We start from the raw sequence: 27,474 nt of genomic DNA on the forward strand, positions 1-27,474 counted from the left end.
CAACCTGGGTGGCAACTTTCAGGGATCTATGTACATGGACACCTAGATCCCTCTGCTCATCCACACTTTCAAGAACTTTTCCATTAGCCACATATTCCACATTCCTGTTTTTCCTTCCAAAGTGAATCACCTCACACTTCTCTACATTAAACTCCATTTGCCACCTCTCAGCCCAGCACTGCAGCTTATCTATATCCCTCTGTAACCTGCTACTTCCTTCCTCACTATCGACAACACCACCGACTTTAGTATCGTCTGCAAATTTACTCACCCACCCTTCTGCGCCTTCCTCTAGGTCATTGATAAAAATGACAAACAGCAACGGCCCCAGAACAGATCCTTGTGGTACTCCACTTGTGACAGAACTCCATTCTGAACATTTCCCATCAACCACCACCCTCTGTCTTCTTTCAGCTAGCCAATTTCTGATCCACGTCTCTAAATCACCCTCAATCCCCAGCCTCCGTATTTTCTGCAATAGCCTACCGTGGGGAACCTTATCAAACGCTTTGCTGAAATCCATATACACCACATCAACTGCTCTACCCTCGTCTACCTGTTCAGTCACCTTCTCAAAGAACTCGATAAGGTTTGTGAGGCATGACCTACCCTTCACAAAGCCATGCTGACTATCCCTGATCATATTATTCCTATCTAGATGATTATAAATCTTGTCTCTTATAATGCCCTCCAAGACTTTACCCACTACAGACGTGAGGCTCACCGGTCTATAGTTGCCGGGGTTTTCTCTGCTCCCCTTTTTGAACAAAGGGACCACATTTGCTATCCTCCAGTCCTCTGGCACTATTCCTGTATCCAATGATGACATAAAAATCAAAGCCAATGGTCCAGCAATCTCTTCCCTGGCCTCCCAGAGAATCCTAGGATAAATCCCATCAGGCCCCGGGGACTTATCTATTTTCAGCCTGTCCAGAATTGCCAACACCTCTTCCCTACTTACCTCAATGCCATCTAATCTATTTACCTGGAGCTCAGCATTCTCCTCCACAACATTATCTTTTTCCCTGAGTGAATACTGACGAAAAATATTCATTTAGTATCTCGCCTATCTCTTCAGACTCTACACACAACTTCCCATCCCTGTCCTTGACTGGTCCTACTCTGTCCCTAGTCATTCGCTTATTCCTGACATACCTATAGAAAGCTTTTGGGTTTTCCTTGATCCTTCCTGCCAAATACTTCTCATGTCCCCTCCTTGCTCGTCTTAGCTCTCTCTTTAGATCCTTCCTCGCTACCTTGTAACTATCCATCGCCCCAACTGAAACTTCACACCTCATCTTCACATAGGCCTCCTTCTTCCTCTTAACAAGAGATTCCACTTCTTTGGTAAACCACGGTTCCCTCGCTCGGCACCTTCCTCCCTGCCTGACCGGTACATACTTATCAAGAATCCTCTAAGTTTCAATAAGATCCCCCCTCATCCTTCTAAACTCCAACGAGTACAGTTCCTTTAATCGCACAATAACTGTCACAGAGCCAAAGGAGAATAGGACAGTGACGAAGCACTCGATCAAAGAGGTTTGTTCTAAGGAGCATCTTAAAAGAAGAAAAGAGACACACACATATTTAGAACGGCCTAGGCAGCACAATGGTAGGATGAAGGTAATAGGAGAATGCATAAAAGGCCAGGGTTGTCAGAATGGAGAGTTTAAGAACTATGTAGGGGTGGAAGTGAACACCGAGGTAGAGGTGTCCAGGTCAAGGGGGACTTTGAACACAATGATAAGAATTTTAAAACACATGCATTGGTGGACCTGCTGCCAATGTTGGCCAGACTCCAGGAATAATGGGAGAACACAGCTTAATGTATTTAGGGCAGGCAGTTAATCGAAATGAACCCATGCTTATGTACGATGGAAGTTGGGAGGCCAGCCAAGACAATAATGAGACTAGCCAAGTGCAGAGGCAACAATAAGGGTTTCAGCAGCAGATGGACAGAGGCGGAAATCCTGATAGAACAATGCAGCGGAGGTGGAAATAAGCAGTCGTGGTGATGGACAGGGTACAGCATCAGAAGTTCAACTACTCGTTAAATTAGGTGCCGTGATTGTGAACAGTCTGTTCAGCCCAAAACTGTGGGCAGGGAGAGAAGGGGAGGGATTTAGAAGCTCGTGAAAGGTTTGCGCCCAGCATATTTACTCCAAATGCGTATTGGCAGCTATTAATGCTAATGTATTAATAGAACGTAACTCATGTAGAAACTTTATGTATTACTTTGGAGACATTTTGTGACCTATTCCAATGTCGTAAAAGTAAAATCATACAAATGGTCAAAACTATTCAAGGAATGGATTTTGAGCACATGTTTGACACTGGCTCTTCAGGATAATAATTGCTAATTATTCAATGGAAAGAAAGAAAACGGTCTAAAAATTGGGAATCCTGTCAGTTCTTTTACATTCATGCTGGATTAATGAGGAGGGGAAGCTGTTAACAGTTTTATTGTGCTGAGTTTAATGAATTAACTCAAGCCTATTGGCAACAGGGCCTGGACAATACCTGGCTTGGGTTATGTCCCAGGTAATTCTCATACTACCTAACTGCAAAGGCCAGGGCTATCTCCAAAATGGTCCAACATCTTTTGTTCCCTTCAATAGAACCACAATCACAGAGACTACCACCTCCTTCACAGCTAGCTAACTACAGCAGCCAGGCCAACAGGCCTGGTACGTCAGTATCACATGCAAGGCTTGACTCAGGAATCTACAACACTTGCCAGGATGGGTTGCAATGCTCAAGAAACTCAACACTATCCAGAAGAATGCAGTTTGTTTGATCAGAGCCCATGCCAAAAGATTCAATGTTTGCCCTTCCACTGTGGCGACAGCATGTTCTCCTCCTCCAGGTACTACGCCCGAAGTGGGCAGAGGCAACGATGGGCTGGACTGGGCCATGATTGTGTTTGGCAGTGTAGTTGTGGTTTACCACTGTCTTCTGCAGCATGGCTGACCAGCAAACACTCCCACTCTTACCACCTGCCATCAGGAAGGAATTAGGGGCTGATAATCAACCATATTATGAACACACCTTCCATAGTCATTAAGTCCTGGAGCAGGACTGGAACTGGGAGCTTCTGATCCAGAGCTGGTGACACTACCCTCTGTACCACAAGACCACCACAGTATACTCTACCTCCACAATAGACTGCAGAAACAAAATAACAACCCTGCCCCACAACCTTCACCAGAAAGGACAAGTAACACACCACCCTAACTTGGAGATGCATCAAAGCTCCCTTACCTTGACTGGATTACCGGAGTACAAGATCAGCAGTGATGGGCATCACTTTCTCAAGGTGGGCAATAAATGCCACCTTCCTGGCAGCATCCGCATCCAGACAATAAATAACTAACACGGAAGGCAGGATATTAACTCTGTGCTGGGTCAGAAAACATTATGCTGCTAAAACCCAATTCCTTACCCCGACTGCAATTGCAGACCCACACAAAGGGGTGTCATTACTGCCACATGCAACACAAAATGTGAACCTACTTCTATCAGAACTTCTCCAGCGCATGTTCAGGCTTATTTTGCTTCTATTGTGCTGTAAAAGGCAATGAACACGGCACTACACCATGCGTTGGTATTTGTTCTAACAGAATTTCCAGTTAGCTTCATGGTACACAGCTGGAGATATTCCTATAATTTCCTGACGCACAGCTCTCGCTGTACAGGAATTCAGATGCTCACCCAATGATGACATCAGTACATGCAGCAGATTACCTTTTTATGCAGAGTCTTTGAATCAACATCTGTGACAACGATATCCCGAAGTCTGGCAGAGACTTCCATCTGCTTTGACTGCACTGAAGCAGATGCATCCAAACCTGCATGGTTAAATAAACCATTCTACAATTACTACAACATTCATTTGGGCAAAATTAAGTGAATAAATAGGCTATTGGATAGATACATGGATTACGGTAAAATGATATAGTGTCGATTTATTTGTTCTTTAAGGGCAGCGCGGCAGCATTGTGGATAGCACAATTGCTTCACAGCTCCAGGGTCCCAGGTTCGATTCCCCGCTGGGTCACTGTCTGTGCGGAGTCTGCACATCCTCCCCGTGTGTGCGTGGGTTTCCTCCGGGTGCTCCGGTTTCCTCCCACAGTCCAAAGATGTGCAGGTTAGGTGGATTGGCCGTGATAAATTGCCCTTAGTGTCCAAAATTGCCCTTAGTGTTGGGTGGGGTTACTGGGTTATGGGGATAGGGTGGAGGTGTTGACCTTGGGTAGGGTGCTCTTTCCAAGAGCCGGTGCAGACTTGATGGGCCGAATGGCCTCCTTCTCCACTGTAAATTCTATGATAATCTATGATTAATCAAGGACAAAGGTTCGGCACAACATCGTGGGCTGAAGGGCCTGTTCTGTGCTGTACTTTTCTATGTTCTATGTTCTATAAATGGGAGGAGTGCATCGGGTTCTTGACCACACCCTCCACAGCACATTTCAAAACTTGCATGAACTGTACATTCCTGTGCAGGGTTTTCCAACAAGGGCAAACATGTCCCTACAAAAGATTTTGCACCACTCTACATCCCACTATGTGGAAAACAAAGCAAGAACTGCATCTTCTTCTTCAAATATCAGAGGACCTCAGTTCGGGACAGGAAAGTCATTCTGAACTCTTCCAAAAACCATGAAATCAATGCCGCTTTGGGAAATGAGAGAACCAAGTGGGTGGGTGGCGAGTAGGCAGGCAATCCCCAGAGAATTGTTGGCCTTAGTGCAGGGATTTTGCAGAGCTGCCTGTCAAGGAGGGTGGGATTAGGGGGGGGACATGAGGGAGGGGACATATTTAAATGCCGCGGAGAGGCTTAAAGACGGGATACGATCTTGCAGTGGGGGTGCATCTAACGGGTATAGGAGGTCCCCCATGTCCCCTTTCCCTGCCCCCGCCCAGGAGGTACGTCCTCACAGCTCCCTCCCTGCCAGCAGTCTGTGCCGTGAAAGCAGCTGGGCTGCTCGACTTCCTTCTGATGCACGTACTCTAGCGCCAGAGTTAAAATGAGGTTCTCAAGTGATCATTAATTAATTCATGGGCCTCAACAGACCCAAGCGCAGGTCAGGTGCCTTACCCGATATGGGAGACAGGTGGGGGTGGGCAGGAAGGCAGCGTGCGAACCACCCGTTTTAAGAACTCCCTCACCTTTAAATACAGCATGGGGCTGTAAAAATGACCCCCAGATTTCCAAACTTCTTAGCATTCCAGCATGCATTTCAAGTGACAACATCATTGCAAAGCAATTTTATAAAATGGGAAATAAAGGAATAAATTAGAATTAGCAACTTTGTTTCCGGAAGAAACGTGGGTCGTTCTGTTGGCGCAAACGACAGGGAGGGGGTACAAGGTGAATTGTTCCTTCACAGAGTCAGCACGGACACGGCAGTCTGAATGGCCATTCGGCTGTGTGCTGTAACCATTCAATGATTCTGTGAGTGAGGCGTGCAGTCCAGTGGAAGTGAAAAATGACAGCAATTAAGAAGCAACAGAGCATAGTGCTGCCTCGCACTCAACACAAGTCTTACCCTGTACTCGAATGTTGGCAATGCTGCACTTTTCATCACAGACCGCCACATTAAATGCATCCATCACGGCAAACATCTTAAAAGCGACCACGTCAGTATCCCTGGAGCTTCTCAAAACTGTCAAAAAAAGAAACCCTGGTGATTTTTCGATAGCTAGATCAAAGTCACACAATGCAACAAATACTGTGGACAAAACGTTACTTCTTCCTGAAGCACTGTTTGGGAATAAGTGAACGCTTTATTTACAGATATTTCTTTTGACTTTAGATCCAGTTCCATGCGCACAGCATGAAAAAAAAGAGTGAATGCAGAGACAAAACATCGGCATCAAAATAAGGATTTGGGCGCGGGGGTCATTGAATGATTTTCACAACGATACGGACGTACCCCAGTAAAGGTTTGCTTCTTGATTTTCTTTTCTGTGTGAAGCGCATTGCAGCCAGTGCAATAAAAGGAGCAGTCTGACAAGATATAATTATTATCGGACCCCATTGCTGCCAGGCCCGATATGGACAGAGACAGCTGCACAGAAAGGAACAGAAAATGTGCAGTTCAACCTTGCTAACAAACACTAACTTGTGATGGAACTGAAAATCAAAGTGGGGGGGGATCGTAATGTCTGTATGTTCTGCCATTTGTTCCTGAAACGGTCAGAAATAACTGCATTTTTCATGAAAAATGAAATGAAATGAAATTAAAAATGAATGAAACGAAATGAAAATCGCTTATGGTCACAAGTAGGCTTCAAATGAAGTTACTGTGAAAAGGCCCTAGTCGCCACATTCCGGCGCCAGTTCGGGGAGGCTGGTACGGGAATTGAACCGTGCTGCTGGCCTGCATTGGTCTGCTTTCAAAGCCAGCGATTTAGCCCAGTGTGCTAAACCAGCCCCAGTATACTTTATACTATACTCATATACTTTAAAGTACTTCAGAATCCCTTCAAGGAGAATACTTTGAGGAAACTTAGTTTACCTCTTATTGCCAACATTTTCAGGATTTGAGCACGGACACACAGGCATTGCTTTACTGACCGAGTTCCCAGAATTTTCATGGTTCAACACTTTCACTCGGTCGAAGACGACACCAGGTAAAAGCTGCCAACGAGACACTTCCACCTCTCAGAAAGAGAGTGAAAATATCGCCCTTGATCAGGTGGATGCCCACCTCGTGATGGTTTTCTCTGGTTTAATTTTTAAAATTGCATGTCGCTATTGTACAAATAAATAGATGCTCAAGTGGCTGAGGTTAAATTATTTGGTGCTCGAGTATTAAGTGGTGTACTCAACTCACAACGCAAGGAAAACGTGGGCGCGGGGCTCCGTACTGCCTGTATCGCCTGCCCAGCCATTCAATAGGGTCAAGGCTGACCTTCGGCTTCAACTCCACTTTCCCACCTGCTCCCAATCCCTCGATTATCCCAGGAGACCAAAAATCTATCAGCCTTACAAACGTGTTCAATATTAGCGCATCCACAATTCTCTGGGGGTGAAGCAGACCACAGATTCACAATCTGAAGACATTTCCCTTCATCTGAAGTACTAAATGATCGACCTTCATCCTGAAACTGTGCCCCCGTGTTCTAAATTCCCCAGCCAGGGGAAACAACCTCTCAGTATCTACCCTGCCAAGCCCTCTTCACAATCTGGAGTGTTTCGATGAGATCACGGGTATCGAGCCACGCACTCTGACCAATCAGATCATGGGAGTCCCAATGAAATCTGGTGGCCCGTGAAGTCAGAAATTAAAACTGGAGGAGGAGCTGCCAGTCAGCTGAACAGGTTCGTCAAGCAGGCGTTCATCTAATGGATGAGTCAGAACCAGGGAAGGAACAAAGGTTGTTAGTTAAAAATCACCGGTTAGCATTTTCCGGACTCCCCCCTGCGGCACAGGTGGGTAGCCATTGGCCAGCAGGTCCCCCGGCGGCACGTCCTGCAAACACAACACGGCGTCGACCTGCCGGCCAATGGTCATCTCCCTCTGCCACCAGAAACCCCACCGCAAGGGGACCTAAAAAGTATGAAATACTCCTGAAAGACATGATTTTAAAATGGTAAAATAAAAATCGGGCTACGTGAAGATGCTCCCTCCATCCCACAGGGAATCCAATTTGCCTCTTCCCCCCCCCCCCCTTGCCTATTCTCCCCCCCCTCCCCCCCCCCCCCCCCCCCCCCCCCGACTGTCCTGGATCACCAATGAAATCTGGCCTCACAGGCACCAGTACCCTAGAACAGTGGTGCCCAACCGCTGTGGCATGGCAAAGCAGTGTGCCGCGCGCGGGGAGGGTGCAGGATTTCGGCAGCCGCCAGCACTCGCATTGCAGCGAGCCACCTCTCCCCCCCCCAGACCACTGTGATCCCAACTTGCCTTGGTTTAAATCGAGAATGGAACTGCAGATGGTTAATAAAGTAACAGAGAGTGCTTTCCTCCTGCCCACGACATTAAGGTGCGGCAGGGCTGCGGTTTGTTAAGATGATTATCTCATTCTATCAATTAGAAGGGAAAGTTTTCCAGCAATTGAATGCAGTGATGGGATTTAGTGAACGCACTTGACCCTCATTCCATGATTCAAGGTGCAAATTGGCTCAAACTTTCCCTCGGAGTGCTTGCAACTAATCTTTAGCCATGGCGTCCCCCCCTGCTTCGAAACCTTCTGCCAGCCTGTCTTCTTTAACACCATCAGTATCGCCAGCACCAGTCTGAGTCTGACTGGCACCATGCCAGGTCTTGCCTAAAAAAGGAGACTTGGTTACTGGAGATTCAGCCGGGACCCGCTGCCGGAACCTTCAGCATCCTTTAGATAGGATCCTGCTGGTATCAGTATCCGCGACATTCTCGGCTTTACAGGCACACAACACAGCACTTTTTAAATCGTTTCCAAAGTTGAATGAACTATTACATTTTTGTTATTGACTAATGCCCAGTGATTCTGATTTGTGAGAATGTATTGCTGTTGTTTTCATAATGTTCAAGCTGCGAGTTATGCAAGTTGCCTTTCAAGAGGAAGAAAGGGGCTTATTTAAGGATGAGAAAACAAGGTTCAGTAGTTAGGGCACTTGAGGGATACTAGATAGCTAGGAAGGAGCTCAAGAAAGGGCTTAGGAGAACTAGGAGGGGGCAAGAAAAGTCCTTGGCGGGTAGGATCAAGGAAAACCCCAAGGCTTTTTACACTTATGTCAGGAATAAAAGAATGACCAAGAATCATGGAATCAAGAGTTGGGAGAGGATATGGAGGAGGGGTTCTGGTGTGAGGTGCCCCGGAGAGTGAACACCTCCACCTTGTGCGCGAGGTTGGGGCTGATACAGCTGAAGGTGGTATACAGAGCACACCTCACGAGGGCGAGGATGAGCTGATTCTTTGAAGGAGTAGAAGATGTGTGTGAACGTTGCGGGGGGAGCCCCGCTAATCACGTTCATATATTTTGGGCCAAGCTAGAGGATTACTGGAAGGAGGTTTTTTTGGATAATTTCTAAAGTGGTGCATGTGAAACTGGACCCGGGCCCCGGGAGGCCATGTTCGGGGTGTCAGACTAACCAGGGTTGGAAACGGGTGCGGAGGCAGATGTTGTAGCCTTCGCCTCATTGATCACCCAAAGGCGGATCCTGATGGGTTGGAGAGCAGCCTCTCCACCCTGTGCCCTGGGCGTGGCGGGGAGACCTGTTGGAATTCTTGACTATTGAGAAGGTAAAGTTTAAACTGAGGGGAAGGACGGAGGGGTTCTACAATTCATGGGCATTATTCATTGTGCACTTTCAAGAACTGGATAACATCGAACATTAGTTTGGGGGGTGGGTGGGGCGATGGGTGTTAATGGGGGCTATGGGGGATTCCAGATTCCTTTTTGTCAGTTGTTTATGTGAACATGTGGGCGAATGTTTGGGGTTTGGTGGGAGGATGGGATCATTGTTATTGATATGGGGATTGACATATTTGTTACTGATAATAATTGTTTATTGTTGGTGGGTGGAAATTGGGGAGAAAACGTGAAAAAGGAGAATAAAGAAATATTTTTTTTAAAGAATCATAGAATTTACAGTGCAGAAGGAGGCCATTCGGCCCATCGAGTCTGCACCGGCTCTTGGAAAGAGCACCCTACCCAGGCCCACATCTCCACCCTATCCCCATAACCCAGTAACTCACCCAACACTAAGGGCAATTTTGGACACTAAGGGCAATTTAGCATGGCCAATCTACCTAACCTGCACATCTTTGGACTGTGGGAGGAAACCGGAGCACCCGGAGAAAACCCACGCACACACGGGGAGAACGTGTAGACTCCGCAGACAGTGGCCCAAGCCGGGAATCAAACCTGGGACCCTGGCGCTGTGAAGCAATTGTGCTAACCACTATGCTACCGGGCTGCCCAAGGTGAAGTTAGGGCCGGTCAAGGACAGAACTGTCAAGGATAGAACTGGCTAGGTCATAGAAGGCAGAGAGTAGCAATGGAAGGATGCTTTTCTAATTGGAGGGCTGTGACCAGTGATGTTCCACAGGGATCAGTGCTGGGACCTTTGCTGTTTGGAGTTTCTATAAATGATTTGGAGGAAAATGTAACTGGTCTGATTAGTAAGTTTGCAGACGACACAAAGGTTGGTGGAATTGCGGATAGCGATGAGGACTGTCGGAGGATACAGCAGGATTTAGATTGTTTGGAGACTTGGGCGGAGAGATGGCAGATGGAGTTTAATCCGGACAAATGTGAGGTAATGCATTTTGGAAGGTCTAATGCAGGTAGGGAATATACAGTGAATGGTAGAACCCTCAAGAGTATTGAAAGTCAAAGAGATCTAGGTGTACAGGTCCACAGGTCACTGAAAGGGGCAACACAGGTGGAAAAGGTCGTCAAGAAGGCATATGGCATGCTTGCCTTCATTGGCCGGGGCATTGAGTATAAGAATTGGCAAGTCTTGTTGCAGCTGTATAGAACCTTAGTTAGGCCACACTTGGAGTATAGTGTTCAATTCTGGTCGCCACACCACCAGAAGGATGTGGAGGCTTTAGAGAGGGTGCAGAAGAGATTTACCAGAATGTTGCCTGGTATGGAGGGCATTAGCTATGAGGAGCGGTTGAATAAACTCGGTTTGTTCTCACTGGAACGACGGAGGTTGAGGGGCGACCTGATAGAGGTCTACAAAATTATGAGGGGCACAGACAGAGTGGATAGTCAGAGGCTTTTCCCCAGGGTAGAGAGGTCAATTACTAGGGGGCATAGGTTTAAGGTGAGAGGAGCAAGGTTTAGAGTAGATGTACGAGGCAAGTTTTTTACGCAGAGGGTAGTGGGTGCCTGGAACTCGCTAGCGGAGGAGGTGGTGGAAGCAGGGACGATAGTGACATTTAAGGGGCATCTTGACAAATACATGAATAGGATGGGAATAGAGGGATACGGACCCAGGAAGTGCAGAAGATTGTAGTTTAGTTGGGCAGCATGGTCGGCACGGGCTTGGAGGGCCGAAGGGCCTGTTCCTGTACTGTACATTTCTTTGTTCTTTGTAGTGGGAACATGTGCATGGAGTTTGAAGATATAGGAGAGGCCCTAAATTAATACTTTTCTTTGTGTTCACAAAGGAGAGTGGCCATGTTGTTGAGGAGGATAGTGCGACACAGGCTGGTAGACTGGAGGAGTTAGATATTCGGAAGGAAGATGTGTTAGAAATTTTGAGAAGCCTGAGGATAGATAAGTCACCTGGGCCTGATGGGATATATCCTAGGATTCTTTGGGAGGCGAGGGATGAGATTGCAGAGCCTTTGGTTTTGATCTTTATGTCCTCACTGTCTACAGGAATAGTGCCAGAAGACTGGAGAGAGGCGAATCTTGTCCCCATGTTCAAGAAAGGGAATAGGTATAACCCTGGGAATTATAGGCCGCTTAGTCTCACTTCGGTCATACGTAAACTATTGGAAAGGGTCCTGAGGGATAGGATTTATGATCATTTGGAAAGATACAGCTTAATCCAGCATAGTCACCACGGATTTGTGAGGGGTAAGTCTTGCCTCACAAGTTTGATTGTATTCTTTGAGGAGGTAACTGAGTACATAGATGAAGGTAGAGCAGTTGATGTCATATACATGGACTTTAGTAAGGCGTTTGTTAAGGTGCCCCATGATCGGCTCATGCCGAAAGTAAGGAGGTGTGGGATAGAGGGAAATTTGGCCGATTGGATCAGTAACTGGCTATCACATAGAAGACTGAGGGTGGTGGTAGATGGTAAATTTTCATCCTGGAGACCAGTTACCAGCGGTGTACCACAGGGATCAGTGCTGGGTCCTCTGCTATTTGTGATTTTTATCAATGACTTGGAGGAGGGGGCTGAAGAGTGGGTTAGTAAATTTGTTGACGACACCAAGATTGGTGGAGTAGTGGATGAGGTGGAGGGCTGTTGTAGGCTGCAAAGAGACATTGATAGGATGCAGAGCTGGGCTGAAAAGTGGCAGATGGAGTTTAACCCTGATAAGTGTGAGGTGATTCATTTTGGTAGGACAAATTTGAATGCGGATTACAGGGTTAACGGCAGGGTTCTGAAGAATGTGGAGGAGCAGAGAGATCTCAGAGTTCATGTCCCTAGATCTCTGAAAGTTGCCACTCAAGTGGTTAGAGACGTGAACTGTGTTTATTAACAGGGGGCTTGAGTTTAAGAGCCGTGGGGTTATGCTGCAACTGTGCAGGACCCTGGTGAGACCACATTTGGAGTGTTGTATGCAGTTCTGGTCACCTCATTACAGGAAGGATGTGGAAGAATTGGAAAGGGTGCAAAGGAGATTTACCAGGATGCTGCCTGGATTGATGGGTGGGTCTTCTGAGGAAAGGTTGAGGGAGCTAGGGCTTTTCTCATTGGAGCGAAGGAGGATGAGAGGTGACTTAATTGAGGTGTATAAGATGATGAGAGGGATAGATAGAGTGGACGTTCAGCGACTTTTTCCTCGGGTGGACGTAGCTGTTACAAGGGGGCATAACTGTCAGGTTCATGGTGGAAGATATCGGAGGGATGTCAGAGGTAGGTTCTTTACTCAGAGTGTGGTTGGGGCGTGGAACGCACTCCCAGCTATGGTAGTGGAGTCGGACACTTTAGGAACTTTCAAGCGGTTATTGGATAGGCACATGGAGTGCACTAGAATGATTGGGAGTAGGTTGATTTGATCTTAGTTTCAGACTAGTTCGGCACAACATCGAGGGCCGAAGGGCCTGTACTGTGCTGTACAGTTCTATGTTCTATGCCTGGGTTGGGGTGGTGCAGAAAATACTGCAGGTGCTGGAAATCTGAAAAAACTCAGAAAAGGCTGCCAACACTCAGCAGGTAGAGGTTACAGACAAAATGGGATTAATTTTAACTTGGAAACGGGTTGGGTAGGATGTAGGATGGGCAGAATGGAGATTGGCAGGCAATGCCGCCCCCCCCTGCACATTATCCGTCATTTCCCATTTCTCCACACACGCCATTCTAACCCCTGGGTCGCATGAACATTTGACGGGGTCACCTCCTGCGCAAAACCCGGAGGTGGGAACAGGAATGTGGGTGGGAGCTCGAGGTTGCCAGAGTCTCACGGGACCGGTCTCTGAAATGAAGTTAGTGCTGGGGTGTGGGTGGCTGCTGCTGAACGGGAAGTGCCGATGCTGAAAGTACGAGATCCCAGGTATTCAAACGGGACACGGGGGAACGTTCTTTCTCCTCAGGCGGACCAATCAGACTAGATAAATATGAATTATTTTAAAATATAAATTTAGAGCACCCAATTCATTTTTCCAATTTACCGTGGCCAATCCACCTACCCTGCACACCTTTGGGTTGTGGGGGCGAAACCCACACAAACACAGGGAAACACCACACAGTGACCCAGAGCTGGGATCAAACCTGAAACCTCGGCGTCGTGAGGCTGCAGTGCTAACCACTGCGCCGTGCTGCCCTTTAAATATGAATATTAATAATTGTCTAGTAGTGCAGAACTTGAGTATTGCTAAATGGTAGCACGGTAGCACAATGGTTAGCACTGTTGCTTCACAGCGCCAGGGTCCCAGGTTCGATTCCCTGCTGGGTCACTGTTTGTGCGGAGTCTGCACGTTCTCCCCGTGTCTGCGTGGGTTTCCTCCGGGTGCTCCGGTTTCCTCCCACAAGTCCCGAAAGACGTGCTAGTTAGGTGGATTGGACATTCTGAATTCTCAATCAGTGTACCCGAACAGGCGCCAGAGTGTGGCGACTAGGGTTTTTTCCACAGTATCTTAATTACAGTGTTAATGTAAGCTTGTGACACTAATAAAAAATATTATTATAAAAAGAGACATGCTATCAAAGCTTTTCATCCTGCAACTGTTTTTTTCCTGTTTTCTGGTTGGTATTGATTGGTAATGAGCATTGTAACTGGAATTACTGGTGCACTGAATGCAACGGCTTTGAATTAAACAGAAGTTCAGTCCAAACACTGATTTAAACTGAGTACTCAGGATGAGTGGCCGCACAATGAGGAAACACTTCATTTGTAGTGGCACACACTATGCCCCACCCTTGTATGTGATTGACCACGTTAAGTTTGCTACTACATTGTGGGACATTTGAGCAATCGATTCAACTGGGGAAAAAATTGGCTGTGAAGTTGTTTGTCCCATGGAAGTGTGCCGTGTTACTGAAAAGGTTGGGAATTAGTGCCCTCAAACCCATACCTCAGCTTGTCATATGTTCCAGAAGAGAGAAGATTAAAGATAATCCTCAAGAGAGAAGCACAAGGGAAAATTAACAAGAATTCAAATAAACACATCTCAGCAGTGAACCGAAGTCACTTATCATTTGCAATGCATCGGAGGTAAATTGGCGTGCATTGATTGTGGGTAAATGTATATCTATTAAGGGCAAAGATGGCAATTTAATTCCCATAACTCAAACTGGATTATGCTATGGAATGTCAGTAATTATATTATTTAATAGAAAAGAGAATGAAGTCTGGAATGCACAGCTTGGCCAATTGCAATTTCACCCAATTTTTATAGATGGCACAGTGGTTAGCACTGCTGCCTCAGGGCACCAGGGACCGGGGTTCGATTCCGTATGGAGTTTGCACGTTCTCCCAGTGTCTGCGTGGGTTTCCTCCGGGTACTCCGGTTTCCTCCCACAAGTCCAAAGATGTGCAGGTTAGGGGGATTGGCCGTGATAAATTGCCCTCAGTGTCCAAAAGATATGCAGATTAGGTGGGGTTATGAGGATAGGACGGAGGCAAGTGGGCCTAGGAACGGTGCTCTTTCAGAGGGTCGGTGCAGACTCGATGGACCGAATGGCCTCCTCCTGCACTGTAGGAATTCTGTGATTCGAAGTACTTGCACTGAGTATTCCAATTCGTCAAGAATAAATCCTAACATCAAGTCCTGCTGCTACCATGTACCTGTTTTTGTGGCAACCCCTTTATCCTGTTCCTGCTTTTGTGCTTTCACTTCATGATCCTTATCAACTGAGGCTGTGCTGCCTGACGGGACAACCGTCATCAGGAAATTGATAGTTGAAAGTAAAGCTTTTGCATGTAAAAGAAAATCAAGTGAAGAAAACGTGACCTGTTGATAAACAAAATAAAAATATCATCCATCCTATTTATTGCTGGTTATAACAGATTACAACAATGCATTGCAATCAGATTTTAGATTTTGGAACACCTGCACGCACATTTCTGCTTTTCACAATTACATGTGTAAATCTATAGACTATTTTCATGTCACTTAGCCCAAAAACAAGCCACAATCAGAGGAAAACATATGATTATTATATCTTAAGAGACGTTCTGTGAAACAGCTAAAGATCTGACAGAAAAGAAAAATGCATTTGCAACCCATAGCGAACATAAGAGTGCAGGAAGGAGGCCATTCAGCCCATCGAGTCTGCACCGACCCACTTTAAGCCCTAACTTCCACCCAACCCCAGTAACCCTTCCTAACCTTTTTTGGACACTAAGGCAATTTAGCATGGCCAATCCACCCAACCTGCACATCTTTGGACTGTGGGAGGTGTAGCCACCTGAATTGGCCAACTCCAGATTTAAAATGGCAAACGGCAAAGGCTGAAGGGAAATTCAGCCAACACAGGCAGAAACCAGCAGGTGCAGGTTTGCTGTGTATTTAACTCTGCAAAAGCTCAGACAGCATCGATACCAGCGACCATCAGCATAACAATGTAGTAGCCATCTACATACTGATGAGCAATCCCCGGGAACAATGGCAACATTTGAGACACACAAAGCAAAGCCAGACTCCCCGGCGCCAGCAGGAGCCAACACAAAAGAGGTGAACGAGCACCTCAAGACCGCCCATCAATCAGGGAACCGCTCCAGTTTTGGAGAAATTGACCCAAGCGATTGGAACGAAGTCCAATCACCTAGAACCAGGTACAGGGTCCGCCCCGAAAGGCGGGAAGCCCCTGGAGACTATACGAGTTAAGCCCCAAGTTCAAATCGCTCTTTCTTCGTCCTGCCCGGGTCACCCAGCAACGCTTCCCAATCGTGACCAGTGCAGTGACCACCGAAAGTAAGCCTTAGGAGATAAACGCTCCTAGCTACCAATCCGTACCAACTTCGAATCCCGCAGACTCAGAACCCGAACGAAAGGCCATTTGTTCCCCTGACCCGGTGGGCCAGTCCGAAGTTAAGTATAGGCCTGTTAGTTGTAGAAGTAGCTTAGACGTAGAATTTGTGCGTGAGTAGCGATTACTGTGTATAATAAATGTGCTTTGATTTGAATCTTACTAATCGGTGTATTGAGTTATTGATCATTACTTGGACTTGAACCTCGTGGCAGTATCATAAAGATACCTGGCGACTCGAGAGCAAAGGTACTAAAACAGAGCAATTGAACCAACCGGAAAAGTTAGCAACAGAGGAAACCGGAGCACCTGGAGGAAACCCACGCAGACACGGGGAGAACGTGCAGACTCTGCAGTCAGTGACCCAGCGAGGAATCAAACCTGGGACCCTGGCATTGTGAAGCACAGTGCTAACCACTGTGCTACATGCAGTTCAATTTGTAGCATCTGATCATTTTCTTTGGAAACTCAGCTCTCCAGGTAATTTGATTCATGGGGCAACAGGAGATGCCACACCAGAATAACATTGTTCCCCGACCGACCTGAAATTATAGAATCATTGAATCTACGGCACGGAGACTGGCCCTTCAGCCCAAACTGGTGCATGCCAACCAAAAGTCCATCCAAGCCAACCCTATTTATCTATTCAAGCAACAACTTGCAACCATATTTTTCTTCAACAGCACAAAATCTGTTGCAAAATTCTTCATTTTAAACCAAACATGTCAAGTCGATATTTGCAACTTTTACGTGCAAAGAAGATCATTGGTGTAGGTTGTGGTATTTACATGAAATGCAAACAGACTTAATTGGAAGGAGAGTGCTGCTGTCAGAACGTGAAGTATCACAGCAATTCTTTTCTCCCTTAGATAGCTCCAGGGTCCAGGCTTAGATTCCTGGCTTGGGTCACTGTCTGTGCGGAGTCTGCACATCCTCCCCGTGTCTGCGTGGGTTTCCTCCGGGTTCTCCGGTTTCCTCCCACAGTCCAAAAATGTGCAGGTTAGATGGATTGGCTAAATTGCCCTTGGTGTCTAAAATTGCCCTTAGGAGGTGTGGGCTTGGGTAGGGTGCTCTTTCCAAGAGCCGGTGCAGACTCGATGGGCCGAATGGCCTCCTTCTGCACTGTAAATTCTACGATAACTCTATGAAATCAGGGGCGAAATTCTCCGGAAATGGCGCGATGTCCACCGACTGGCGCCCAAAACGGCGCAAATCAGACGGGCATCGCGCCGCCCCAATGGTGTGGAATGCTCCGCATCTTTGGGGGCCGAGCCACAACCTTGAGGGACTAGGTCGGCGCCGGACGAATTTCCGCCTCGCCAGCTGGCGTGGAAATGACATCTCCGGGCGGCGCATGCGCGGGAGCGTCAGCGGCCGCTGACAGCTTCCCACACATGCGCAGTGGAGGGAGTCTCTTCTGCGTCCGCCATGGTGGAGACCGTGGCGAAGGCGGAAGGGAAAGAGTGCCCCCGCGGCACAGGCCCGCCCGCGGATCGGTGGGCCCCGATCGCGGGCCAGGCCACCGTGGGGGCACCCCCCCAGGGCCAGATCGCCCCGCGCCCCCCCCAGGACCCCGGAGCCCGCCCGCGCCACCTTGTCCCGCCAGTATGGTTGGTGGTTTAATTTACGCCGGCGGGACAGGCATTTTAGCGGCGGGACTTCGGCCCATCTGGGCTGAGCCAACCGGCGCAGCCCGATTCCCGCCCCCGCCCAATATCCGGTGCCGGAGACTTCGGCAACCGGCGGGGGCGGGATTCACGCCAGCCCCCGGCGATTCTCCGACCCCCCCGCCGGGTCGGAGAATTTCGCCCCAGAAATGGGTGATTTTAGGACATCATTCCCTATTGCATCTCACATTGCCTTTACAATGAGGGTTAAAAAAAAAAAACTAGGACAAATGTTCTTGAACAATTCTGAAGTGCCATGTAACAAAAAGCAAAATGGGTTGACATTTTATCTTTTAAAATGACAGTATGAGTCAGTTTTGATGGGATTTTTTCTTTTACAACCCAGAAAAATCCATTTACTTGTGAATAAACTCAATTAGCCGAGATTACTAATGTTAATCTAGTGACTTATTTTTACTTAAATAACAAATTTTGAAAGGATTGTTTTTCAACCAGCATTCTTCAGTGGTTGTCACGTTTCTGAAGTAGGACAACAAACGCTTACCTTGAGCATTTGCTCAGTGCTGTTGTAATTCGTTTTAAAATGTGGTCCATTTTTATCAGCCTGCAAAAACATTTATTTTGAAAGTTAATTTTACTTCATCACTGACATAATGAAGAGCAAATGACTTGCATTTACTTTGCTTTTTGCAACCACCAGACTTCCCAAAGGGCCAATGAAGTGATGTAAACTTCATAGAATCCATACAGTGCAGGAGGCCATTCGACCCATTGAGTCTTACCGACCCACTGAAAGAGCACTCCACCCTATCCCAACAAACCTTAACCAACATACACATCCCTGGACACGAAGGGGCAATTTATCGTGGCCAATCCACCTAACCTGCACATGTTTGGACTGTGGGAGGAAACCATTGCACCCGGAGGAAACCCACGCAGACACGAAGAGAAAGTGCTAACTCCACACAGTCAACCAAAGCCGGAATTGAACATGGGTCCCTGGCGCTGAGGCAGGCAGTAGATTGCGGCACAGTAGCACAGTGGTTAGCACCGTTGCTTCACAGCGCCAGGGTCCCAGGTTCAATTCCCTGCTTGGATCACTGTCTGTGCGGAGTCCGCACGTGCTCAGTGTCCGCATGGGTTTCCTCCGGGTGCTCCGGTTTCCTCCAACAAGGGTCGAAAGACGTGCTTGTTAGGTGAATTGGAAATTCTGAATTCTCCCTCTTTGTACTCGAACAGGCACCAGAGTGTGACGACTAGGGAATTTTCACAGTAACTTCACTGCAGTGTTAATGTAAGCCTACTTATGACACTGATAAAGATCATAATTGGCGGCACGGTAGCACAGTAGTTAACACTGTTGCTTCACAGCTCCAGGATCTCGGGTTCAATTCCCGGCTTGGGTCACTGTCTGTGCGGAGTCTGCACGTTCTCCCCGTGTGTGCGTGGGTTTCCTCCGGGTGCTCCGATTTCTTCCCAGAGTCCAAAGACGTGCAGGTTAGGTGGATTGGCCACCTTAAATTGGCCCATAGTGTCCAACGGTTACGTGGAGTGACTGGTTACGGGGATAGGGTGAAGGTGTGGGGCGCTCATTCAAAGGTGTATACTCAATGGGCCGAACAGCCTCCTTCTGCATTGTAAATTCCATGAAAGCTGACCACTGCCACCATATTACTCGTCATGAAGGAAGAAATTTAAGGACAGCAAACTCCTACAAATGACAATGTAATAATGACCAGATAATCTGCTTGCGATATTGATTGATTAAATAAATATTGGACAAAAGGCCAAGTTTAACTCCCCGCTCTATTTCAAAATAGTGTCTTGAAATTTTTATTTTACACCCATCCAAGTTGGAAGACAGAACTGCAGTTTCATATTTCATTCACAAGTCGACACATGCCCTTGGTGTTGGTTGGGTGGGGTTACTGGGTTATGGGGATAGGGTGGAGGTGTGGACCTTGGGTAGGGTGCTCTTTCCAAGAGCCGGTGCAGACTCGATGGGCCGAATGGCCTCCTTCTGCACTGTAAATTCTATGACACCACAGACAGTGCAGCACGCCCCCAGGAATTTCTCCAGCCAGAGGGAGGTGAATCTGTGGAACTCTTTGCCGCAGAAGGCTGTGGAGGCCGAATCACGGAGTGTCTTTAAGGCAAGAGGTAGATCAGGGATCAGGGGTTATGATGACAAGGCAGGAGAATGGGGGTGAGAAACACATCAGCCATGATTGAATGGTGGAGCAGACTTGATGGTCTGAATGACCTAATTTTGCTCCTGTGTCTAACCCGGAACGACGTCACTCAAACACGAGCGATACCCAGTGAGCAACGACTGACATTGCGTCTGGAAAAAACAAATGTGTAACTGTCTGGAATTACAATATCTATATTTTATCTTTAGGCTAGGTTTAACAGAAGAATAACCAATACCTTAATGTATTCCACTTTCAGAAGATCTGAACCTGGTGTATCTGCACAACTGATCAAATGGAGATTTTGGTCATCTGGAGAACATAAACCAGGCAATCTAATTTTAGCACACAGTGTTCATAAAATAAATCAGGATTAAAAATATCACGACCAGTAGAAGACTGAAGGCTCTTATTAAACATTGCATTCTTTCCCACACATATAGATTTATTTAATTAAACCATGCATAATGCTCATTTTGCACAATATAATATATAATTTTATTCACCACTTGGACTGCAGGGATCTTGGGGTGCTTGTCCACAGATCCCTTCAGGCGGTAGGACTAGTTATTCGGGAAGTTAAGAAGCATACGGGACACTTGCCTTTATCAATCAGAGCTTGGATTATAAGAGCAGGGAGGTTATGTTGGAGCTGTACGAGACTGGTTAGGTCACAGCAGGAGTACTGTGTACAGCTCTGGTTGCCTCACTATAGGAATGATGTGATTGCACTGGAGGGGGTGCAGAGGAGACTCATCAGGGTGTTGCCTGGGATGGAACATTTGAGCTATGAAGAGAGGCTGGATAGGCTCCGGTTATTTACTTTGAAGCAGAGAAGGCCGAGGGGAGAACGTGATTGAGGTGTATACGATTTAGAGGTATGGACAGGGTGGATAAGAAACAGCTGTTCCCCTTTGCGGAGGGGTCAATAATGAGGCGGCATAATTTTAAGGTGAAGTGCAGGAGGTTTCGAAGGGATTTAAGGAAAATAGTTTTTTGAATGCCTTGGGGAGGCGGGAAACCTCACAATCTTCAAACCGTACGTGGACGAGCACTTGAAATGTTATAACAGTCAAGGCTCTGGACAGAGTACCGGAAAGTGGGGTCAGTGTAGATTTAGTGTGGTTCTGTTAGTGCAGACTCGATGGGCCAAAGCCCTCTTCTGTGATGTATGACTTGTGACAAACGTGAGAAACTTTCACATTTTCAAGTTCGTATTTTTGCTGTAGTTACAAAGAGAGAGAATCATTGATTTTTGCAGGGCCATTGTAACCTTTTGTAACGAGACACAAGAATGTGGGGTGCTTTTGGATTGCAGGTGGCAGAGTTTTGGGAGGGGACAGGTCTGTCAGTTGCTTCTGGACACCAAGCTGGGCAGACAGGGTTCAGTTTGCTCTTGAAGGCCTCTCTCTCGAAAGAACAATACAGCACAGGAACAGGACCTTCGGCCCGCCAGGCCTGTATTCTAAAAGGCTTTGTACCAATATGAGCAAGTGGAAAACCCTTATTGATTTTATCCATGAGTGGTTTCAAGAGGTGTTGGTATATATCCTTTGACACATCAACACTTCCTCAATTTTCCAAAGAAAAGAAGTTGGATTCTCATCCGGAGTCCCATCACAAATTAGAGTTCTCGTTCTTGGACCAACAATTAGGCTCTCATCCGGGATCTTAGCAAAAGAAATTGGGGTTCTGGGCCTGACTCATAACAGACTCCATGGAAAATTCTGTGATTTGTTTACAGTGGAGGAAGTCAGATAGAGCAATGGACAAGACTAAAGTCTACGTGACATACCAATGCTTTTCTCTCTCAATATTTTCACCCTATTTTGAATCTCCCTGAACTATAAAAGGTTGGGTGAACCACATGCAGCCGGGCCTCTGTAAGTGTTGCGTGAAGGACTCTCAATTTTCCTGCCCCTCAACACAGTACACACCACCCTCCCAACAACCCCAAAGCAATCAAGCCATTGCAATAAAATCAGTGATGTGAAACACGAAATCAAAACTTAACTGAATCAGAACTATAATCGCGCGCGCGCGAAGATAAAAAGTATTTGAAGTCTATATATTTTGAAGTCTATATATATTCAAATTATATGATTAACTTAGGGTACCAGAGGGCAGCACAGTGGCGCAGTGGGTTAGCCCTGCTGCCTCATGGCGCCGAGGTCCCAGGTTCGATCCAAGCTCTGGGTCACTGTCCGTGTGGAGTTTGCACATTCTCCCCATGTGTGTGAGGGTTTCGCCCCCACAACACAAAGATGTGCAGGCTAGGTGAATTGGCCATGAATTGGGTATTGTATTCTAAATTTATTTTTAAAAATCTTAGGGTACCAGAGCTTCTTAAGAGATGGTTCTGGATTTTAGGATTCAAATTAAAATTAGTTAAACATTAGTAGGAAGATATAAGCAACTTGTCCAAAGTGGTCAACGTTATCAGTTAGACTTTCTGCAGCACAGTGAAGAAAAGTTTTCAAAAATTGGAAATCTAACCAGTTCAACTGTGTTTTAAACTGCTGATATTGGGAAGGTTGAGGCTTTGTTCATAGTGTGTTTCTGATCTTTTTCCAAACGCCGAAAACTATCCAAATTTATCACTTGAGAGAGTCTTAAGAGGATAGATACTCACCAGAAACTTCACAGTAATCCAGGGTGATTTTCTTTAAATATGATGTAGACGTTAAATCAAACGTTCTGATGTTCACTTCAGTACCCAACTGAGACACGCTGAAAACAAGCAGCGGCTTCTCCTGGTCCTCTTGCCTCGTTAGTTCAACAACTACCTACAGGTAAGAAACCAAAGGACGATTCAACTTATCACAATGCAACAAAGACTTACTACAGTGAGTACACTTTTCAAATCCACCTTGTTAGCAACATGGAGGAAGCAGAGCTTTAAATGCTTTCATATTAAAGCATCTGTAGGGTGGTCCGGTGGCGCAGTGGTTAACACTGCTGCCTCACAGCGCTGGGGGCCGATCCTAGCCCTGGGTCACAGTCCGTGTGGAGTTTGCACATTCTCCCCGTGTCTGCGTCAGTCTCACCCCCACAACCCAAAAAGATGTGGTTAGATGAATTGGTCACCCTAAATTGTCCCTTAATTGGAAAAAAAAAGAATTGGGCACTCTAAATTTTTTTGTTAATTAAAGCATCTGTATTTGGTTGACATCAAAAATTTAAGTAATTTGCCATTTCATGGTAGACACCTCAACTGAGGAAAAAGTACCAATGTTTAGTGGGATGGGGGAGGGAGGCTGTGGAAGAGACAAAAGTACCTTTTGATCTTGATTACAACCTAACTACCAAGCTATAACTGATGCTTCCCCTCATCTGAATTTACAAATTATCATAGAATTAACAGTGCAGTAGGAGGCCATTCGGCCCATCGAGTCTGCACCGGCTCTTGGAAAGAGCACCCTACTCAAGGTCAACACCTCCACCCTAACCCCATAACCCAGTAACCCCACCCAACATAACGGCAATTTTGGACACTAAGGGCAATTGATCATAGCCAATCCACCTAACCTGCACATCTTTGGACTGTGGGAGCAAACCGGAGCACCCGGAGGAAACAAAGAACAAAGAACAAAGAACAAAGAAATGTACAGCACAGGAACAGGCCCTTCGGCCCTCCAAGCCCGTGCCGACCATACTGCCCGACTAAACTACAATCTTCTACACTTCCTGGGTCCGTATCCTTCTATTCCCATCCTATTCATATATTTGTCAAGATGCCCCTTAAATGTCCCTATCGTCCCTGCCTCCACTACCTCCTCCGGTAGTGAGTTCCAGGCACCCACTACCCTCTGCGTAAAAAACTTGCCTCGTACATCTACTCTAAACCTTGCCCCTCTCACCTTAAACCTATGCCCCCTAGTAATTGACCCCTCTACCCTGGGGAAAAGCCTCTGACTATCCACTCTGTCTATGCCCCTCATAATTTTGTATACCTCTATCAGGTCGCCCCTCAACCTCCTTCGTTCCAGTGAGAACAAACCGAGTTTATTCAATCGCTCCTCATAGCTTATGCCCTCCATACCAGGCAACATTCTGGTAAATCTCTTCTGCACCCTCTCTAAAGCCTCCACATCCTTCTGGTAGTGTGGCGACCAGAATTGAACACTATACTCCAAGTGTGGCCTAACTAAGGTTCTATACAGCTGCAACATGACTTGCCAATTCTTATACTCAATGCCCCGGCCAATGAAGGCAAGCATGCCGTATGCCTTCTTGACTACCTTCTCCACCTGTGTAGCCCCTTTCAGTGATCTGTGGACCTGTACTCCTAGATCTCTTTGACTTTCAATACTCTTGAGGGTTCTACCAAAAAGAGAAACCCACGCAGAAAATGTGCAAACTCCACAGTCACCCAAGGCCAGAATTGAACCCGGGTCCCTGGCACTCTGAGGCAGCAGTGCTAACCACAGTGCCACAATGTTGGCTTTATTGAAGATTAAAAGCTATCATCTTTCCCACAGCACTTCACACTGTTATTTTCACAGAAATACCAAATGGTTTCTCATCCAGCCCACAAATTGGGAATGGGGCACAGCACCAGGGAAATTAGGGCTAATGCTTTACAGCAAAGAGCCACATCTCACAAACAGTCCACGCTACTTGAACCACATGTACATTTACCGGCTGCACAGCAACCCAGTGGGTAATACTGTTGCTTCACAGCGGCAGGGTCCCAAGTTCGATTCCCGGCTTGGGTCACTGTCTGTGCGGAGTCTGCACGTTCTCCCAGTGTCTGCGCGGGTTTCCTCCGGCAGCTCCGGCTTCCTCCCACAAGTCCCGAAAGACGTGCTGTTAGGTGAATTGGACATTCTGAATTCTCCCTCTGTGTACCCGAACAGGCGCCGGAGTGTGGTGACTAGGGGCTTTTCACAGTAACTTCATGGCAGTGTTAATGTAAGCCTACTTGTGAATAACGATTATTTAGAGGAACAACCAACTTTAGTCAAACTACCTGTTCTAGGTCATCCATATTTTCATTCTCAAAAACACGATATTTGTGCGAAGAATTTTCGTGAGGGCACAAAAGAGTTATGGAAACACAAATGAGTCCAATGCCAACACACTGGAAATGCACCATACCTCCTTAACTACAAACTTCAGCTGTAGAGCTGTGAGCTCCTCATGCTGACTCTCAATATCCTTGGCAACGTGAAGTGGCTGTGCATCGCCAGCTGCCATTGCTAGCTTAGTTGACAAGTCAGCATCTTCCTTTGCATCACAGAACTCGTCTTCAGAACCTAAGGAATTAAGGGATTTGCACATGTTTGATTCCAAATACAAAACATTTATAGACAATAAGGCAAACCGGTCATTATTGCTGCCTCGAGGATTTAACAAAACTGCATAAAATTAGACAGCTACATGGTGCAAGTTTAGAATCCACAAATCTATCTTATAACGATGCTCTCGGGAAAAGTGTAGCAAACTGGGAATGTGGAAATTAATCAAGTTCAATTAAAATAAATGGCCTAGATCTTGTCAGAACATCAACAAAATAAAAACAATAGATAAAACCTAGCAGCTCGGGAGGCTGCTTACAGAAAGGCAGTAAGATGTAACAGAAGTTATTCTGATCCCAGCGAAGAGGTGCGGCCTCAAACCAAATCACTAGTCCAGAAATTTTTCACAAGGTCATCTTGAAAATTCATATAAGATTCAACTTTCACTAAATACCCTCTACAGGACAATAGTCACAGAACGTGACACAGTCGGCCAGCTTAAGCCATCGGGGAGTTGGGAATGTAAATGTGAGAAAAAGGAGGGAGTCGGCCCTTCGAGGCTACACCACAATTTAATACAATCGTTAATTGAACCTCGACCCCAATGCCACTTCCCCATGACCCCCTTCGTCCAAAATTCTATCAATCTTGACCTCAAAAATACTCAACACCCATGTATTCACCGACCCCTGGGAGACAGAATTCCGAGGGATCACAATCCTCTGAGTGAAGAAATTTCTCATTTTAACCCAAAATTGCTGCCCCCTTATCCCGAGTTCGAGAAACTCCCACCAAGAAAACAGTCTTAATAACTACCCCGTCAACCCTTCACAGAATGTTATACATTCCAATGAGATAACCTTTCATTCTTTTAAACTCCAGAGAGTATAGATAAAAGCAAAATACTGTGGATGCTGGAATCCGAAACAAAAGCAGAAAATATTGGACAATCTCAGCAGGTCTGACAGCATCTGTGGAGAGAGAATGGGACTGACGTTTCCAGTCTGGCTGACTCAGCATTGACAAAGAGTGTCTCTCGGGATGAAAAATGGAAGAGATTAGTGAAAGTAAACGTGGGTCACTTAAGAGGCAGCGAAATTATACTGGGGAATAAAGAAACGGCAGAGACATTATACAAATACTTTGCCTCTTTTTTCATGGTAGGAGATCATGTCATCCTTTGCTGATTACGAAAGTTCTCCCAATTCTCAAGCTTGGCAACATTAGAAACACTTTCCTTTAATTTAACACCAAGACTAATACAATACTGTTTTTAACAGTTTTACTTATGCTGCTAGGAGTCTAGAACTAGAGGGCATAGGTTTAAGGTGAGAGGGGAGAGATATATAAAAGAGACCAGGGGGGAAATTTCTTCACACACAGGGTGGTGAGCATCTGGAACGAGCTGCCAGAGGCAGTGGTAGAAGCGGGTACAATTTTTTCCTTTAAAAAGTTTAGACAATTACATAGGCAGGGTGGGTATAGCGGGTGGGCCAAATGCAGGCAAGTGGGACTAGCTTAGTGATAGAAACTGGGCAGCATGGGCAAGCTGGGCCGAAGGGTCTGTTTCCATGCTGTAAACATCTATGATTCTATGCTGTTACAGACTGATGGTAGAAACATAGGAATAGGAGGACGCCATTGAACACCTCGAGACATGAAAGACATTCAGAAATATTGGGGAACAAGGGACAGCACGGTAGCAAGTGGATAGCATTGTGGCTTCGCAGCGCCAGGGTCCCAGGTTCAATTCCCTGCTGGGCCACTGTCTGTGCGGAGTCTGCACGTTCTCCCCGTGTCTGCGTGGGTTTCCTCCGGGTGCTCCGGTTGCCTCCCACAGTCCAAAGACGTGCAGGTTAGGTGGATTGGCCATGCTAAATTGCCCTTAGTGTCCAAAAAAAGTTAGGAGGGGTTATTGGGTTATGGGGGTAGGGTGGAAATGAGGGCTTAAGTGGGTCAGTGCAGATTCGACGGGCCGAATGGCCTCCTGCTGCACTGTATGTTCTATGTTCCATGTAACAAAGGCTCTACCTCAGAAGAGGAGCTTTAAAGAAATTAATGATCAAAAAAAGTTGGAAACATGGGACTGAAAATTAACAATCCCATGAACCCGATGGCTTGCATCCCAGGGATTTAAAAGGGGGAGTTACAGAGGCGACAGATGCATTGGTTTTGATCTCTAAGAATTTCCTAGATTCTGGAACAGAGTAAAATGTGATAGCAGTTGATTGGAAAGTAGCAAATGAAACCCTGCTACTTTAAGACAGGAGAGAGTGAGGGGCGACGAGAAAAAATAGACTAGTTATCCCAACATTGGTAG

At 46.5% G+C, this 27,474-nt stretch overlaps 1 protein-coding gene across 1 annotated transcript in view; it reads right to left on the bottom strand.

Annotated features, from left to right (window-relative positions):
• Window positions 1-27,474, bottom strand: part of vps13c (vacuolar protein sorting 13 homolog C) — a 473,104-nt gene that overhangs the window by 285,019 nt on the left and 160,611 nt on the right. The window contains 7 exon segments of the mRNA XM_072493103.1: window positions 3,745-3,848; window positions 5,550-5,666; window positions 14,911-15,076; window positions 18,267-18,326; window positions 20,153-20,226; window positions 22,547-22,700; window positions 25,015-25,172. Of these exon segments, the coding sequence (XP_072349204.1) occupies window positions 3,745-3,848; window positions 5,550-5,666; window positions 14,911-15,076; window positions 18,267-18,326; window positions 20,153-20,226; window positions 22,547-22,700; window positions 25,015-25,172 (833 nt within the window).

Source organism: Scyliorhinus torazame, chromosome 30, assembly GCF_047496885.1.
Source record: "Scyliorhinus torazame isolate Kashiwa2021f chromosome 30, sScyTor2.1, whole genome shotgun sequence".
NCBI classification, from domain to species: Eukaryota; Metazoa; Chordata; class Chondrichthyes; order Carcharhiniformes; family Scyliorhinidae; genus Scyliorhinus; species Scyliorhinus torazame.